Below are 17,859 nucleotides of genomic sequence, written 5' to 3' on the forward strand. Positions count from 1 at the left end.
ATAATGCTTACCAACCCTATTAAGTTGCTGTAAAGACAAAGACAACTTGAGTAATACTTGTGAATTACTTTGAACATTTATTTCTCTTATTTGAAATTATTTATACGCCACCATTCAACACTCCCAACTTACAAGGGAAAAAAAATAAACGGATAAAAAAGTAAACAGCCAGCGAGAGCTTAAAGGAATTCTCTAAATGTCACGTACATTATTTGCAATCGCCAGTACATGGGTCTTCAAGAGAGAGAGAAATCTCACCATCCATCCCATGCATATATGCATACATAATTTCATTTGTATGCCGCATTACCACAGTTCAAACCATGCTCGAGGCAGCGAGGGACGTGAAAAAAATGCACAGCTGTGACATAGCATGGCAAAAGCAGTCATACTGAAGAACTGAAGGGAAACCCCACTTTTGACAACACCGACTGCAAGTTTATTCGGACAAACTGGTCAAAGTGAACACACACAAGCGCTCCATGCCTTCGCACAAGAAGCTGGCGGAATGCAAACCGGTGTTGAGCCGCTGCAAATTTACACCGGGGGAAACAAGGCCTGAAAGTAATGGTCGAGTCTCATCGCCTTTCGTTTAGCCCAAGTTTTGCCAAGACCAAGCTCTGCCGTGGATGAGAGTGTTAAGCAACCTTGTAGCACACCTGAGCCAGGAATCTCCCAGCTTAGCGGGAGATCTGCTGGATCCTAACCAGCTCATCCCTTCAGAACTTGCTGTAGGATGGCTCTCTTAGGGCTGCAATTCCACTTCAGTCATACTCCCGAGTAGACACATTGAAACGAACAGGCACGACTAGCTTCCAACCACTAAGGGTGGCAACTGCAACAAACTATGCACCACCGAATGGTTTTACTACACACCGGGAGCAGAAGGTAAAGCCCAGGGACCCATGGGGCGTCTGAGAAGGTGAGGGGCTGGTTTCGAGGCAGGCTGAGATACAACTCACTCATTTTTATTTATTTCAAGGTGTACACGGTTCTCCTCCCCCCCCCCATCTCATCCTCACAACAACCCTGTGAGGTAGGATAAGCTAAGAGATGGTGACTAGCCCAAGGCCACGCAGGGAGTTTCATGGCTGGGGGGGGGGGGTGAGATTCGAACCCAGATCTCCCAAGGCTCAGCTCCCCGCTCCGGACCTATTTCTGCAGCCTGGGGCGGGGAACTTAGCGCTGGAGTTTGCAAAAAGTCTTCAAAGCAGAAACACGTGGCGGAGCTCGCTTCCTGCGTCAACAGGGTCGCTTCCACAAAACGGATCGCCTCGCCGCGTTTCCGCAGCGAGCACGAAGTTTAACTTCCTTTCCCCACCGCACCCTTTTCGGAAACCGGACGGGCGAAGTTTGTAACTGTGCGCCGCTCACCTCCTTCTCCAAACCAACCCCTCTGGAGAGATAGATCCCCGGCCCCTCGCTCACCACGCTACTTTCTCCAGAAGTAAAACAGAAGGGGAGAAGAGATAAGGAAAGGAAAGGGAGAGAAGACGCCGAGGCGCCGCTCGGACTCCGAGCTCGCCGGCCACCAGGCGGGGGCGGCAAACGGCCAACCCCTTCCCCAAACCCCTTAAGGGCTAAGCCGAGAGAGAGGCGGTAGACGGAGAGGCCGGACCCCGGAGAAGACTGGGAAGCGACTTGCTCGCCAACCCACCCACGCGTCGCGCGGCTGCTGTTTTAAAATCAAGAGAGAGAAAGAGCGGGCAGCTCCAGGAGGACAAGCCTGCGCGGCTTAGACCACAACTCCCCAGGAAGAGTCGGAGTCTTCCTCCGACACCGCGCCCCGCATCTGCGCGCCGGGCGCAGAGATCCTTTCTCGGGGGATCGCGGGCTCTATGTAGCGCGCTTGTCCCGTTGGGCTGAGTCCGGAGGCGAAAAGGTGGCCTCTCCCCTTCCCGTTAGCCCTTTTTGAGACCTACACACACACACGCAGGCACACCCCTCTTTCGGCGAGCTGGGCCCCCACTTCCCGTCTCTTTTAAAAATCCTGGTTCATAGGAAGTGGTCCCCACTCTGCCACATCATGTCCCTGCTACGCCCCGGCCGCCGAACAGCTTGACCCGAGACGCGGGACCCATTCCGGCTTGGAGATCTCCCCTCTCCAGAAACAGATCCCGCCTCAACCGGTAGACACAGCTCCGTTTAAGCCCCCCCCCCCGACCCCGTCGCCAATTCTACTCCTCTACCTTCGTCCCGCCGATGCGAGAGTCCCTTTCTCCGCCTCTCCTCCTTTCTCAGCGGATCCGGGAAGGAGAGATCCCAGGCGCGCAACGCCGCCGGGCACTCACCGCGTCCGGAGAGGCTGCTGGCGCCGCCGCCGCTGCTTCCCGGCAGCTCTCATCGCCTTTGCACGCCGCCTTCTCCTCCTGCTCCTCCTTTGTCCTTCCAAAGTACCCGCCACCGCCGAGCCACGACGGAGGCACCTCCCCAATCCTAGGCAAGGAGGGGGATCCTCTTGCTTGCTCTGCTCTGGTTTCCTCCCCTCGTTCTCGTTCTCGGGGCGGCGGCGGCAGCAGCAACAATGCCCTCTCCAAGCGCTGCCTCGGCTTCTTCCTTCCTCCCTTCCTAATATAGCGCTCCCTCCCCGAGAAAGCCACGTGGATGGGAGAGGGAGGCAGACAGACGTCGAGAGAGCGAGCGCGCAAAAACGCACAGGCGAGGGGCGCAACGCAGGCTCCTCCTCGCTCGCAGGGACCGAGAGGGAAGGGCAGCGGTAGGGCGTGTGTGCGTGTGTGTGTCGGTGCTTTTAAAACATCGACCGATCAGAGCCCTCGGCCGATCTCACAGGAGAGAGAGTGAGAATGTGGAACGAGTTAAAGGGGCTCTGCGCCAGGCAGAAATAAATACGGCCCATGTGGGACTCAGCAGGTTTCTGGCGCGTGTGAGAGGAGAGGGTTCCCGTGCCCGGTTTAATTTATTCCTCGGCCATGTGTGGAGAGCGAAGGGTGGAGTTACAAGTTGCTCTCTCCCTCGCTCCCCCTCCCCGGCCTTCTAAAACTAGCAGCTGGATGATAATCCAGTCCTCAAGAGAAGCGAGAGTCCAGCCTGCCAAAGTTCCCGTCTGGCGGCGCCGGGGCTGCAGCCGTCTTCTTTCCAAAGCAGCCCCGGAGAAGCCCCTGGTCGGTTTACGCAATGGCTGATAACAGTGGGTTGTGTCCCGGCTTCTCCCTCCTCCTTCGCCTCGGGCGATTTAGTCGGGTGTCAGATCCCCCTGGGATGGATCCCCCTCCTTGGTGGAGTCCCAATACGGCAAGGAGCGCCGAGTTGTGGGGAAGAGGATTCCCCGGGAAAGTCGTGGCAATGCGCAATTAAACTGATAAAAGCACAGCCGCTGCGCGTTGCAATGCCGATGTGCCGGCGTTGGGTGGTGGGTGCTGTGCGGGAGAGAAGACTTTTCTGAGAACTGAGGGAAAGAAGGTGGAGTTGGAATATTGTAGGCAGGAGGTTGAGGAAGTCGAGAGCTTGGCAATGAGATGGGCGTGAGAGGTAATGGAAACCGTGCGAGAGCGACGGCTCAGAGCAGAGGACACGGGAGGGGGGAGCTCTCCCCCCCCCCCAGTAAATACAAATCTGAGGTTCTAACCTCTCTAATAAAAATCCTGGCTACGCCTATGACACAGGGTGTGGGTAGGTGGAATATAGCAAGATGGGTTTTCATATAAATATTTGCACTCATTTAATTCCACTCAAGAATCACTTGCTATGAAACATCTCCAAGCAATTAACATCTCTATCTACCTTACCTGTATTTGATGGTGAGGCTGCTGAATCACTTCCCAGGTTTGTCAAAAGTGTGCTGTTATGTTTTTAGTTGCTTGAGATTTTATGGTTCCGATATACAGGTGAAACTTGAAAAATTAGAATATTGTGGAAAAGTCCATTTTTGTAAGCAATGGAGTTTAATGTATGAGATAGACTCATGACATGCAAAGCGAGATATGTCAAGCCTTTATTTGTTAAAATTGTGATGATTATGGCGTGCAGCTGATGAAAACCCCGAAGTTGAGATTGTTAATTTGGGGTTCTCATCAGCTGTATGCCATAATCATCACAGGTAGGTAGCCATGTTGGTCTGCCATAGTTTTTATTTTATAATCATCACAATTATAACATACAAAGGCTTGACATATCTCGCTTTGCATGTCATGAGTCTATCTCATATATTAGTTTCACCTTTTAAGTTGAATTACTGAAAGAAATGAACCTTTCCACGATATTCTAATTTTTTGAGTTTCACCTGTATTGGGGGGTGTGTGTGTTTGCGTGTGTGTGGTAGTATTTGCTATCTCTTTGTAAACAGCTTAAGAGACCGGGCCCGTCTTAAGCTGCATCTAAATAGACCTGAAAACAAATAAATATGAAACTGCCGCCTATGTCACCTATATATATATAAAAAAACCATTTCAAATCCAATGCACGTACGGGCTGGGGCATGGAAATAGCAGAGAGGAGGCTCAGCCGAGGAAACAAAGTTCGGGTAGGTGGAATATAACAAGAATAACAAGAATATAACAATATAACACAGGAATAAAATAAAATAAAAAATTCTTTCCAGTAGCACCTTAGAGACCAACTAAGTTTGTTCTTGGTATGAGCTTTCGTGAGCATGCACACTTCTTCAGATACACCTGTAACTGTTACACAGGAATGTTTGCATTTATTTTGTTTTATTCCATTCATGGAGCATCCCCAAGCAATTGACAGTAGCGTTGGTGCATATGTATATAGCTAATACATAAAACTGCCATATAAAAGCAGTTCAAATCCAATGCAGGTGGAAGGGGAAATTGAAAGGGGGATGAGGTCAAAAAGAGCAAAAGGAAGTGTGAGAAAGATTGAAAGTGAATGTGAGAGAGAAAGAGTGGAGAAGGAAAAGGGAGTTTGAGAGTGGCAGGCAAAGGCAGAGCAGAGATAGAGAACTAATGGAGAGCAAGCCTCTTGTCATCATTCATTGCTGCTACCTGTGTGGGCAAATGGGAATACCTGTTTGGAAATAAAAGGCATCCACCTACATGTGCAACTTTTTCTCCAAGGAGCTGAAGATTGCCTCACCCTGTCCTTTGCTGCCAACATTCCTGTTGGTCATGCAGCTCTTAAAGGCACAGGAGGCCTGCCGGCAGGAGACAGGTAGCTGCCATGGACGTTAAATTCACAAAAAACTGGAGGCTTAAAGGGGAGAGGAAAATAAAAAAATTCCTTCCAGTAGCACCTTAGAGACCAACTAAGTTTGTTCTTGGTATGAGCTTTTGTGTGCATGCACACTTCTTCACGAAAGCTCATACCAAGAACAAACTTAGTTGGTCTCTAAGGTGTTACTGGAAGGAATTTTCTCATTTTGTTTTGACTATGGCAGACCAACACGGCTACCTACAGTACGTTTCCGAGCTCAATTCAAAGTGTTGGTGCTGACCTTTAAAGCCCTAAACGGCCTCAGTCCGGTATATCTGAAGGAGCGTCTCCACCCCCATCGATCTACCCGGACACTGAGGTCCAGCGCCGAGGTCCTTCTGGCGGTTCCCTCATGATGAGAAGCCAAGCTACAGGGAACCAGACAGAGGGCCTTCTCGGTGGTGGCGCCTGCCATGTGGAACGCCCTCCCATCGGAGGCCAAAGAGAACAACAACTACCAGACTTTTAGAAGACATCTTAAGGCAGCCCTGTTTAAGGAAGCTTTTAATATCTGATGAATTATTGTATTTTAATATTGTGTTGGAAGCCGCCCAGAGTGGCTGGGGAGGCCCAGCCAGATGGGCGGGGTAGAAATAATTTATTATTGTTGTTGTTGTTGTTATTGTTATTGTTACCTGTAAGGGGGCAGGAAGTATGTGGGTATCTGCGTCTCTCCGTCTTTCTCCGTCCGTAGACATCAAAACAGGATAGCGGATTTGTCTGGTGGAGAGAAGCAATCCCCCCCCTCTCCTCCCTATTACATAGATCATAAAAGAGTATATTGCCATGAATAAACCAGCTCGTCTATTATTTATTGATTACCCAAAGGCTTTTCACAGTGTCGGCAGGTGTAAAAATCTCTTGTCGTGTTTTAATGGAGGTGGCCTTTCTGCTCTGTCTTATTTGATTCACAGCTCTGATTGAAAAATCCAGAGGGATATTCCTTCGCCGCCGTCCCCACTCCACTCTGTCCATCTCTCCATCCTTCCTAGCTCCCCAATCCTTCCTTCTCCTCCTTCCTCTTATTATTTGTATGTGTGTTCCACCCTACCTGTGTGGAATTCAACTTTATCTGGTTGGTAGATTTGAGTTGTCCCGGACAAGATAAAGCAAATAACAAATTCAATAATAATAATAATAATGCCGCCACTTGTGCAATCCGGGGTCTAACTCGTCTTCTGTGTCATCCCTAGGGGACTCTAGGGCAGGCAGCACCCCCGCTCTTCCTCACCCAGCCAGTCCTCGGCAACAGTAAGCTTTGCATGTGAGAATATGGGCGAGTTTTGTCTGATGCTGGAAGCTGGAGACACAGCGCATTGTCTTGCTCTCTACTGGAACCAAAACTGTGACTCGGGGGCTTCCCTGGGAACCTAATCCTCCACCAGGGCCAGGGCCTTTTCAGTGATGGCTCCGACCTGGTGGAATGCTCTGTCCCATGAGACCAGGGCCCTGCAGGACTTGATCTCCTTCCGCAGGGCCTGTAAGACAGAGCTATTCCTCCTGGCCTTCAATTTAGCCTGATCCTTCATTCCTTTTTCCCTTCCCTTTTTCTATGAAGAAACCCTTCTGAGACCCTACATTTAAACTCTTTCCTGGTCTCCTTGCTGGCCCTAGCAGGACTAACTAGGCCGGTTAGCCCCGGCGATGCTACAGTTATGTTAAAACAAAATCAAAAAATCCTTCCAGTAGCACCTTAGAGACCAACTAAGTTTGTTCTTGGTATGAGCTTTCGTGCGCATGCACACTTCTTCAGATACCTGTGACTACATTTGTGTTGTATTTTATGCTGTTTTTAAGCTGTTTTAAAAGTTGTTTTTAATCAGTGTTTGATATTTGTTGCACTGGCGGAGGAAGCCGCTTCGCCACCCGGGGGCGGAGTCACTCGGCAGCGCACATGCGCAACGTCACTACGTACGACGCATGCGTAGCGGCGCTGCGCATGTGCGCTACACGCCTCCCTGGCTCACCTCCGCCCGCAGCCTAAGCAGCAATGCACGCGCCGAGCAGGTTTGCGAGCCCCGCCTCCGAGCGTGGCTGTCTACTGGGCAGCCGCAGGGCTCGGCTTGGGCAGTGTTTTTCAACCTTTTTTGGGCAAAGGCACACTTGTTTCATGAAAAAAATCACGAGGAACACCACCATTAGAAAATGTTAAAAAAATTAACTCTGTGCCTATATTGACTATATATAAAATAATTCTCTTCAATAGGAATCAAATAAACACAATTTTTCCCACGGCACACCAGGCAACATCTCACGGCACACTAGTGTGCCGCGGAACAGTGGTTGAAAAACACTGGGCTTGGGTGTCGGGGGGGGGACCGCCCAGAGTGTTACCCCCTCCAGGGTGGAACCCGGGGCGCCCCGCCCCCTGCGCCCCCCTTCCTACGCCACTGATTTGCTGTTAGCCACCCTGAGCTCAGTTTTTAAATCGGGAAGGGCAGGGTATAAATATATTATTATTATTATTATTATTATTATTATTATTATTATTTGGGAAGCAAGCTCTGTTGGGGTGTTAATGCTGCGAACCCCTCTATCCTATCCTCAAATTGTATATATTTGTGTAAATAAAAAACGCATATCCTAAAGACCTTTGTTCCAAAGAAACCAAACCCTGGGTAAGCAGTAGCAGCCTTGGATGTGCTCAGAGATTTGGGGTGCATGCAGCAAATAAAGGGGGGGAGCACATGATTTTGCTCAGATAAGTGACGCAGGGAAGAGAGAAAAGAACGTGCTGTTGTGTGCACTTTCTGTGTGATGCATACATGTTGGCTGCCTTCTTTCTCTGCAGGAGCAAGCATCAAACCGCCCTCCCCTGTTCTCTTCGGTGAGTTGTTCCAAGATAAGACGCTCTGTGTAGATGATGACCTGGATTTTTCCGCTCCTGTGGCAAGTCTTCCGAGGGACCCGGATTGGCAGGAGGCAAGCTGATCACCCTGGGAAAGGTCAGACCCCTCTGTGAATGGGATCAGCGAACGTCCAATTTGAATTGGACTTGGGTGCTTTTCAGCACCCGACAATTAAAACACAAACACACACACACACACACACGCATTCACCATAATTTTATTTTGCAGTTAAAATGCAAATCCATATCCGTTGCAGCCTAATTCAAAGTAGGCACCAAGTTAAAATATAATGGGGTGAAATAGTCTATATCCGGGGTGGCCAACTCCCAAGAGACTGTGATCTACTTACACAGTTAAAAACTGGCAGTGATCAACCCCCTTTGGGGGGGTTCAGGTCAAAGTTGTTGAGCTTTTGGGGGAGGAGGAAAACCCCGTTTTTTAGGCATTCGGGTCAAAGTTGTTGTTGAGCTTTTTTTTAGGGAGAAGGAAATTATTGGTTTTTTGGGGGGTGCAGGGCAAATTAATGAGCTTTTTTCGGGGAGCCAAAGTTGTTGAGCTTCTTTGGGGGAGCCAGTGATCTACCACAGGGGTCCAGTGATCTACTGGTAGATCACGATCTACCTGTTGGACGTGCCTGGTCTATATCATAGCACAGGGAACTATAGAATTCTTGGCAAACATACCTAGTTGTCCCCTCTGCATGTGCTTTGAGGTGCAGTTCCATAGCTGCTTGCGCAGAAGTAAGCCCCATTTTGCTCCCCAGGACAAACTCTCTGTTGATTTAATGTGTATTCAGCTTTAGCATCACTGCCTTAGACAGGGGCATAGCAAGGGGGGCGGGGGGCGGTCCGCCCCGGTTTCCATAATGGAGGGGGTGACAAAAAAAAATTGAATTTTTTTTTAATGCCTGCTCCGAAGGTCTTATCTTACTATACTAGGGATTATATAGCTATATATGAAATTTCATGCATATCAGTTAATATCTTGACCCTCCTCCACCAAAATAGCTGTTTTCCTATGTCGTGAAGGCTGAAATTTCAGTTCAGTGGAGCACTTATTGTTGTTCCCAACCCAAACCCTGTGGAAAGCCATCTAATTAGACTTTAATTTGATTTTGAGATGTTTTTAGGAGGTAATTTAATTATTGTTTGATTTTATACCAATGATATGTATCTGATGTTAGCCACCCTGAGCCCAACTTCGGCCGGGGAGGGCGGGATATAAATAAAAGTTTATTATTATTATTATTATTACTATTATTACTATTATTATTATTATTACTTGTTATTATTCCTTTGTAAGAAAATATGAAATAACATAAAACCATTTTTACGGGGGGGGGAATCAATGGGGAGGGGGTGACAATAAATTTTCCACATCGGGTACCACCTGACCTTCCTATGCCTCGGGGGGGGGGGAGGGGGTGTGACAAAAAAAATTTTTGCCCCCAGGTACCAATTTACCTTGCTATGCCCCTGGCCTTAGATCCTAAGGTCAGTTAATGTACAGCAGGTCTACCCAGAAGTAAGTCCCGTTCCTAATGGGCCAAAATATGGTCTGAAGGTACCTGTGGCCACTGCCTTGTTGAGAAGCTAAGCAGGTCTGGATCTCCTGGATAGATGACCACCTGGGCCCCTTGGGATGCCTGGTGGAAGAAAGCAGAGGGTGGGGTATAAATGTATGGAAATGAACGAATGAAAATAAAATGTGTTAAATGAGCTTCACAGAGAACCGTGTAGGGTCGCACCCACACCGTCCATTTAAAGCCCACTTCTATCACTTGAGCAGTTGCGGCCTTCCAAAATAAATTTTGTTTTTGTTTTTTTTGGTCATATGTTAGTTCGGTGGCCGCTTTCGGGCTTCATGGGTTTATTCTTTTGTGCGCCTTTTGATAACACGATGCAAAGGAGAGGGCCTTCTCGGTAGTGGCGCCCGCCCTGTGGAACGCCTTCCCATCGGAGGTCAAGGAGATAAACAACTACCTGACATTCAGAAAATACCTGAAGGCAGCCCTCTTTAGGGAAGTTTTTAATCTGTGATATTTTAATATTTGTTGGAGGCCGCCCAGAGTGGCTGGGGAGACCCAGCCAGATGGGAGGGGTACAAATAAATTATTATTATTATTATTATTATTATTATTATTATTATTATTATTATTAGGATGGGCAGTGCGAATCCATCCATGCAGCCAGCATGAACCTCTGAGCTTAGTGATTCGTTTGGGTTTTCTTTTGTGGTTTTTTTTGTTTGGTTGTTTTTAATCACATTAGTGGACCCAAGCTGCTCTGCAACAGCGAGCCATTTTGCATTTTGTTTAATATTTAAAATGTGAAGGTGCGTCACAGGCATCATTCCCTCGGTTTTTTTATTTTTTATTTTTATTTTGCTTAATAATCTCATTTTATAGCCATTCCCGGAACAGGATCCTTTGCTAAGAATCCAACGTTTTCAAAAAAAAAAAAAAGGTCCACAAGACTGGAATTGGAAATGAATAATTTACATCTGTTCGCTCATGTAGAATTTCTTAAAAACATGTTTTGCCACTCATACGACAACCTCCATATTGCCGCCGCCCCCCTTCCCTCCGATCGACTGGGGTCTTGTCATATGATACCTGTGAGAAAGGCTGAGTATTGGAAACATATTTCTGTTTCTGGAGCCTGCGAGGTCTCCGGAGCTCTGAGGGGGGTTTATGAGACACGAGTCCCCGTCTCCAATTCTCATGTGCGAGCAGCCAGCTCAGGGATTTGTTTGGCTTTGGAAACAAAGCTTTAAAGGTCTGTTGTTCCACATTCAGTTCCCGGCTTCTCTGGCTAGAGACGCAGGACCAGTACTTGATAGTCCTGCCTATGCAAGGGCAGTGCATCCTGCTTCACCGCCTGAGGCAAAAGGGGAAGGCGCTGCCCCACGGCCTCCCTTGCCCGGGTTCCATGCAAAGAGATATTGGGAGATCTCATGGAACTGTAGAGTTGGAAGGGACCACGAGGAACGTCTAGTCCAACCCACCACAACCTCCAGCTGCCTGAGCCCGTTTCATGGATGGATGGGCCCCCCATCGTTCTGCCCGGACACTGAGGTCCAGTGCCGAGAGACTTCTGGCGGTTCCCTCGCTACGAGAAGCCAAGTTACAGGGAACCAGGCAGAGGGCCTTCTCGGTAGTGGCACCCGCCCTGTGGAACACCCTCCCACCAGATGTCAAAGAGAAAAACAACTACCAGACTTTTAGGAGACATCTGAAAGCAGCCCTGTTTAGGGAAGCTTTTAATGTTTAATAGATTATTGTATTTTAACATTCTGTTGGAAGCCACCCAGAGTGGCTGGGGAAACCCAGCCAGATGGGTGGGGTATAAATAAATGAATATATTATTATTATTATTATTATTAGTAGTAGTAGTAGTAGTAGTAGTAGTATTGTTGTTGTTATTATTATACCTATGGCCACACAACGTCCATTTAAAGCTCTGTGATGCCACAGTAAGCAGTCATGGCTTCCCCCAAGGAATTCTGGGGGCTGTAGTTTGTTCAGGGCACTGAGGGTCATCAGGTGGTCCCTATTCCCCTACAGAGCTGCAATTAGCAGAGCAGTTTAACAATTGGTTCATCTTTAAGCCAGCTGCTTAAAGTTGGGTGTGCTAGTCCCATGACTAAAAGCATAACCCTAGCCATGTTTGCTCAGAAAAGGAGTAAATTCGACTGAATTCAATGGGGCTTGCTCCCAGATAAGTGGGGTTAGGATTGTAGAGGACTCATACATCTAAAGTACATATAACGAGCATTTAAAGCACAGGTTTTCCTCAAAGAATCCTGGAAACAGTCATTTACTCCTCACAGAGCTACTACAATTCCCAGCACACATGACAAACCGTGGTTACTACTGTTCTTGGCTAGAAGACATGCTTAAATGTATCACATGGTTGTGACCTAAGACCCCATCCTATAGGCTGTGGGGAGTGGCCAGCCTGGTGCCTTGAAGACACCGTTGACTATAATTCCCATCAGCCCTAGCCAGCATGGCCAACTATCAGAGATGATGGGAGTTGTAGCCCAAGAAATATCTGGAGGGCGCCACATTGAGTAGCCCAGCAATGTCTGCCTGTGTCCTAGAGATGGCAGCCATGATTGCTTTCAAAGAGATGGTTGGAGGAGTGGCGATGTTCAGGGGACAGTTCATTAACAAGAAGACTGCACTTCCTCAAGAGGAGGGGATCAAGGACGCAGATGGAGCCGAGCAAACAGAATGAGGTGAAGATCAAAGGAGGTGACCATTGAGCGAGAGACGGAGGGATCAGAATGAAACATCAAGGTGAAGATTGAAGTCCTCAAGGATAAAGGCAGAAGACTGGAAGGAACGGAGACAGAGCAGAGAGGCGGCAGACTGCATTGGAGAGCTTCATTAACTACAAACCCCAGTTTATCAATTCCCCAGTTTAGGGAGGAACTACTAAATGTGGGGTTCGCACTACAAAAGGACTACAAATCATTGGCACCATTTTTGAGTGAATCGGACAAAGTTGGATTACTGGGTGTCAACTACGAACCCCGGTCTGATGTATTGATTACTCAGTTTGGGGGACCCTACAAAATGTGAGGTTCGTGCTACAAAATGAACACAAAACTCTGGCACCAGTGTGGAGGTTAGCCAAAATTTCTGGGTTGGTATTGGAGGATGGGGAGTGGGCTGCGAGCTGAGATTAGATTGCACATGCGTGGAGGGGAAGAGGCAACAAAGATGGATGGTGTATACTTCAGAGGGAAAGCTGGCAGGGCAAGGCTTTGGTCTCCATTGGTGTAGCTTAGAGCCCTTGCCTGTAAAGAGACCTAATGTTGGAGAAATTTAAAAGGGGCTCCTAGACTGGAGGTCTTCCTTCAAGAAACCCCAAAGGAGAGGATGCAGGCTCCAAGCAAAAAGATAGGCCTTTGTTGTTGTTGTTCAGTCATGTCCGACTCTTCATGACCCCATGGACCAGAGCACACCAGGCACCCCTATCCTCCACTGCCTCTCGCAGTTTGGCCAAACTCATGCCAGTCGCTTCAAGAACACTGTCCAACCACCTCATCCTCTGTCGTCCCCTTCTCCTTGTGCCCTCCATCTTTCCCAGCATCAGGGTCTTTTCCAGGGAGTCTTCTCTTTCATGAGGTGGCCAAAGTATTGGAGCCTCAGCTTCAGGATCTGCCCTTCCAGTGAGCACTCAGGGCTGATTTCTTTAAGGATGGATAAGTTTGATCTTTTTGCAGTCCATGGGACTCTCAAGAGTCTCCTCCAGCACCATAATTCAAAAGCATCAATTCTTCGGCAATCAGCCTTCTTTATGGTCCAACTCTCACTTCCATACATTACTACTGGGAAAACCATAGGGACAGCGTCAAAAGTAAGGAGGAGACTGCAAAGAACCACATCCAAAGCAATGTTTCTGATACACTTCCACGGGATTTCTATTCACCAGTAAAAGGGTCACAGCAGTCTTAACAATTGCAACCCAATGCCATCATCCAAACCAGTCAAAACCATCTAGCTCTTCAGATCTGCCCTCATCATACTGTAATATCCTGTGATTACATATAATCATTTTTCAGTGTCTTTATTAGGACTTTGACTAATTTTCCTATTCATTAAATGTCTCCCAATATCCTCTTTCGTCTGTCTACGAAACAATTCAAGATTAATCGCAATTGCTGTGCTTAGCCGATTCTATTTTCAGGCATACAATGGCCACTGTGGATTCTAGCAGGTTATTCTTTCCAGTGTCCCGGAACGAACACTTGTTACGTACAGAACCTGAAAGCAGCCGGTTCTGTACCGTAAAAGGTAGGCACAGACCTCTTTGGTTTAGTTAGGCCATGGCTTCAAAAGAAAACAGAAACATCAAAACGATACCGTTTATGAAATTATTATTTTCTCCATCATTAGCGAGCGATTCGTGAGTCCCTGAAATGCTGCAGCACAGCGTGTAGAACCTCAGGCATGAGGGTCCAATGTGGTCCTCTAGGTCTCTCTGAGTCTCGCCCCCCCCCAGGTGCACCCCTAGTTTCCGGGCTCCACCCCTTTACAAAGACCCATCACTAGTCCAGCTTCACAAACTCCTTGAATGTGGTTTTCTTGGCTGGAACTCTCATCATGCCCAGGATGGAGAATTGGGAGGAATATGCAAGCATGCATAGGAACATGGCTACTCCTCAGTGCTCAAATGCGCACCCATTGATCTCCTCACTTTAGCCTTGGCCTCACCCACCCAATGTGCTTTTCCCCCTGGGGGTACTCATGGGTACACAGTACCAGCACACCCCCCAATGTTAAAAGTGTGGTGCTTCTTGTAACAACTTCATAGTGCATTTGTTGTTGTTTAGTCGTTCAGTCGTGTCCAACTCTTTGTGACCCCATGGCATAGCTGTCAACTTTACCCATTTTTAAGGGAAATTCCCTTATTCCGAATAGGACTCCTTGCAAGAAAAAGGAAAAGTTGACAGCTATGCCCCATGGACCAGGGCACGGCAAGCACTCCTGTCTTCCACTGCCTCCTGCAGTTTGGTCAGACTCATGTTAGTAGCTTCGAGAACACTGTCCAACCATCTCATCCTCTGTCGTCCCCTTCTCCTTGTGCCCTCCATCTTTCCCAACACCAGGGTCTTTTCCAGGGAGTCTTCTCTTCTCATGAGGTGGCCAAAGTATTGGAGCCTCAGCTTCAGGATCTGCCCTTCCAGTGAGCACTTAGGGCTGATTTCCTTAAGAATGGATAGGTTTGATCTTTTTGCAGTCCATGGGACTCTCAAGAGTCTCCTCCAGCACCATTTAACTGCCCCATACCCGCAGGTCTCAGGACAGTACACAGGATAAAATCACAATATAAAAACACAAAAAACATACTCAAAATAAAAATGCAAGCAAGTCAACAATCACACACACACACACACACATTTTATAAGGGCATTGGGTGTCAATTAACCGAAGGCCCGGTCAAAGAGGAATGTTTTTGCCAGGCGACTAAAGGTGTATAACGAAGGCGCCAGGCGAACCTCCCTGGGGAGAGCATTCCACAGACGGGGGAGACACTGCAGAGAAGGCCCTGTTCTCATGTTGCCACCCTCCGGACCTCTCATGGAGGAGGCGAACGAAGGAAGGCCTCAGAGATGATCTTAAGGTCTAGGTAGGTTCATATGGAAAGAGGTGGTTGGACAGTGTTCTCGAAGCTACTAACATGAGTTTGCCAAACTGCGAGAGGCAGTGAAGGATAGGCGTGCCTGGCGTGCTCTGGTCCATGGGGTCACGAAGAGTCAGACACGACTGAACAACAACAACAACAACATCAAAGCCAGCACTTTGAATTGGGCCCAGAAACTAATCGGTAGCCAGTGCGGTCGGACCAGGATCGGTGTAATATGCTCAAACCGTCCTGCCCCGGTGATCAGCCTGGCTGCATGACACGCCCACGTTGCAAACCCTCAAAACCTGTCATTGGTTGCGGCACGCAAATAGCTCAATTTCACTGGAAAATGGAAGCGTCAATGGAATTGTGTTGGCACTAGGATGTCTTGGTAGCTAAGAGATTGTGCTGCGCTGCAGGCAATGCTCAAAACCTCTCCAAAGCCAACCCACTAACCTGCTCTCCCTCAGCCCCCAGCCACCACTGTCTCTGCAGTAGCTGATCAATAATAAATCTGACCTCAGGGATGTCCCTATCATGAGACAGCTGCCTCTGGCGAAAAGCAACGGGGCATTGTTAAAAAGTGGCAGTTGTCAGCTTTTTAATGTGACAATCAATTGGAATTTTTTAATATATATTTTTTTTTTACTTCAGGTACCAAAGTGTGCTGAGCCGGACCATTTTAAGGACACCAGTTTTATCCGAACATAAGACAAGCCTGCTGGATCAGGCCAGTGGCCCATCATGTGCTGCATCCTGTCCTCATTGCAGCCAACCACGTGCCTGTCGGAAACTGGCAAGCTGGACATGAGCGCAACAGAATTCTCTGTCCATGCGGGGTTCCCAGCAACTGGAATTCAGAGGTGACATGCTTCTCACAGCAGAGGTAGAGATTAGCCATTGCAGCCAGTAGCTTTTGGCAAGGGTGGGGGGGGGAGACGATTTTTTTCCCTATTTCTTTAAAATACAAAGCAGTAGAATGAAATAAGTAAAAATGCTAATAACAATGAAACGTTATCTGAGATAGACAGGCAAGGACTTTTTGCTTCTCAATATCACATTACCATTGGATCTGCAATATTGGATCTTTTCGCCAGTGCACCTTTCTCTCTGTAGGGAATATTTGGAATCAGGTATTTCCCCCGAAGAATTGATGCTTTTGAATTATGGTGCTGGAGGAGACTCTTGAGAGTCCCATGGACTGCAAAAAGATCAAACTTATCCATCCTTAAAGAAATCAGCCCTGAGTGCTCACTGGAAGGGCAGATCCTGAAGTTGAGGCTCCAGTACTTTGGCCACCTCATGAGAAGAGAAAGACTCCCTGGAAAAGACCCTGATGTTGGGGAAGATGGAGGGAACAAGGAGAAGGGGATGACAGAGGATGAGATGGCTGGACAGTGTTCTCGAAGCGACTGGCATGAGTTTGGCCAAACTGCGGGAGGCAGTGGAGGATGCGGGTGCCTGGTGTGCTCTGGTCCATGGGGTCACGAAGAGTCGGCCACGACTGAACGACTGAACAACAACAACAATTCCCCACAAAATAAATAAATAAATAAAGCACTCCACGCCATCCGTCAGGATTTAACGACACCCTTAGCTCAAAAAGGCTGCGGTCCCAAAGCCACATGCCAGCACTCAGATCCCCTTGGCATGACTTTAACAGGCTTTCCGTTTGCCTTCAGACCCGCGTCTTCTATTGTGCTCTCAGCGAAGCTGCAGGCAGTTCTCACCAGGAAGTTCACTGAAGTGATGCTGAGTTGCATTTAACGGTTGGATCTTGGAGAGGAGGGCTGCTGGGCGGATGATTTAAGAGCCAGCTGGCATGAAGCCATGACTCATAGAGGTTATGTCCAACAAATTAACAAGGCGCTGCCCCCTCCGCACCGAATTCACCCTTTTCCTCGGGAGATGTTCATTAAGCGGGAGGGGGGGCAATGCAGCAGTGACCCCCTCCATCATTAATTCTCGACCAGCCGTCATTTGTAGAGCTGATGCAACAATTTGGGGGAAATGCAAAATTCATCAGGATTCAAAGATCTTTACCAGACCATGAAATGGAATCGCAGAATTGCTCCATGGCCCAGATCTGGTAGAATAGAATAGAATAGAATAGAATAGAATAGAATAGAATAGGATAGGATAGAATCATAGGGTTGGAAGAGACCACAAGGGCCATCCAGTCCAACCCCCTGCCAAGCAGGAAACACCATCAAAGCATTCCTGACAGATGGCTGTCAAGCCTCTGCTTAAAGACCTCCAAAGAAGGAGTCTCTCCTTGGTAGCAAATTAAAAGACTGTCTTAATCATAGAGTTGGAAGGGACCCTGAGGGTCATCTAGTCCAACCCCCTGCAAGGCAGGAATATGCAGCTGTCCCATACAGGGATCGAGCTTGCAACCTTGGCATTATCTGCACCGCGCTCTAACCAGCTGAGCTATCCAGGCTGTGCGTTGAAATTACTGTAAAGTTGGAGCTGCAAGGTCTGCACTCTAAATTCAAAGTTCTGTCTCTGAATTTGAAAGGTGGGATGTGTGTGTGCATGTGTACATATATGCATGTACAGTGGTACCTCCGGTTACGTACTTACCGTATATACCCGAGTATAAGCCGACCCAAATATAAACCGAGGCACCTAATTTTCACACAAAAACCTGGGAAAGCTTATTGACTCAAGTATAAGCCGATTCACCTTTGTCGCTG

The 17,859-nt window shown here is 48.1% G+C and overlaps 1 protein-coding gene across 1 annotated transcript in view; it reads right to left on the reverse strand.

Moving 5' to 3' along the window:
* Nucleotides 1–17,859, reverse strand: part of LOC117050449 — a 140,427-nt gene that overhangs the window by 90,100 nt on the left and 32,468 nt on the right. The window contains exon 4 of the mRNA XM_033156114.1: nucleotides 2,292–2,746. Coding sequence (XP_033012005.1) covers nucleotides 2,292–2,746 — 455 coding nt within the window. The remainder of the gene's footprint in view (nucleotides 1–2,291; nucleotides 2,747–17,859) is intronic.

Source organism: Lacerta agilis, chromosome 7 (assembly GCF_009819535.1).
Source record: "Lacerta agilis isolate rLacAgi1 chromosome 7, rLacAgi1.pri, whole genome shotgun sequence".
Lineage (NCBI taxonomy): Eukaryota > Metazoa > Chordata > Lepidosauria > Squamata > Lacertidae > Lacerta > Lacerta agilis.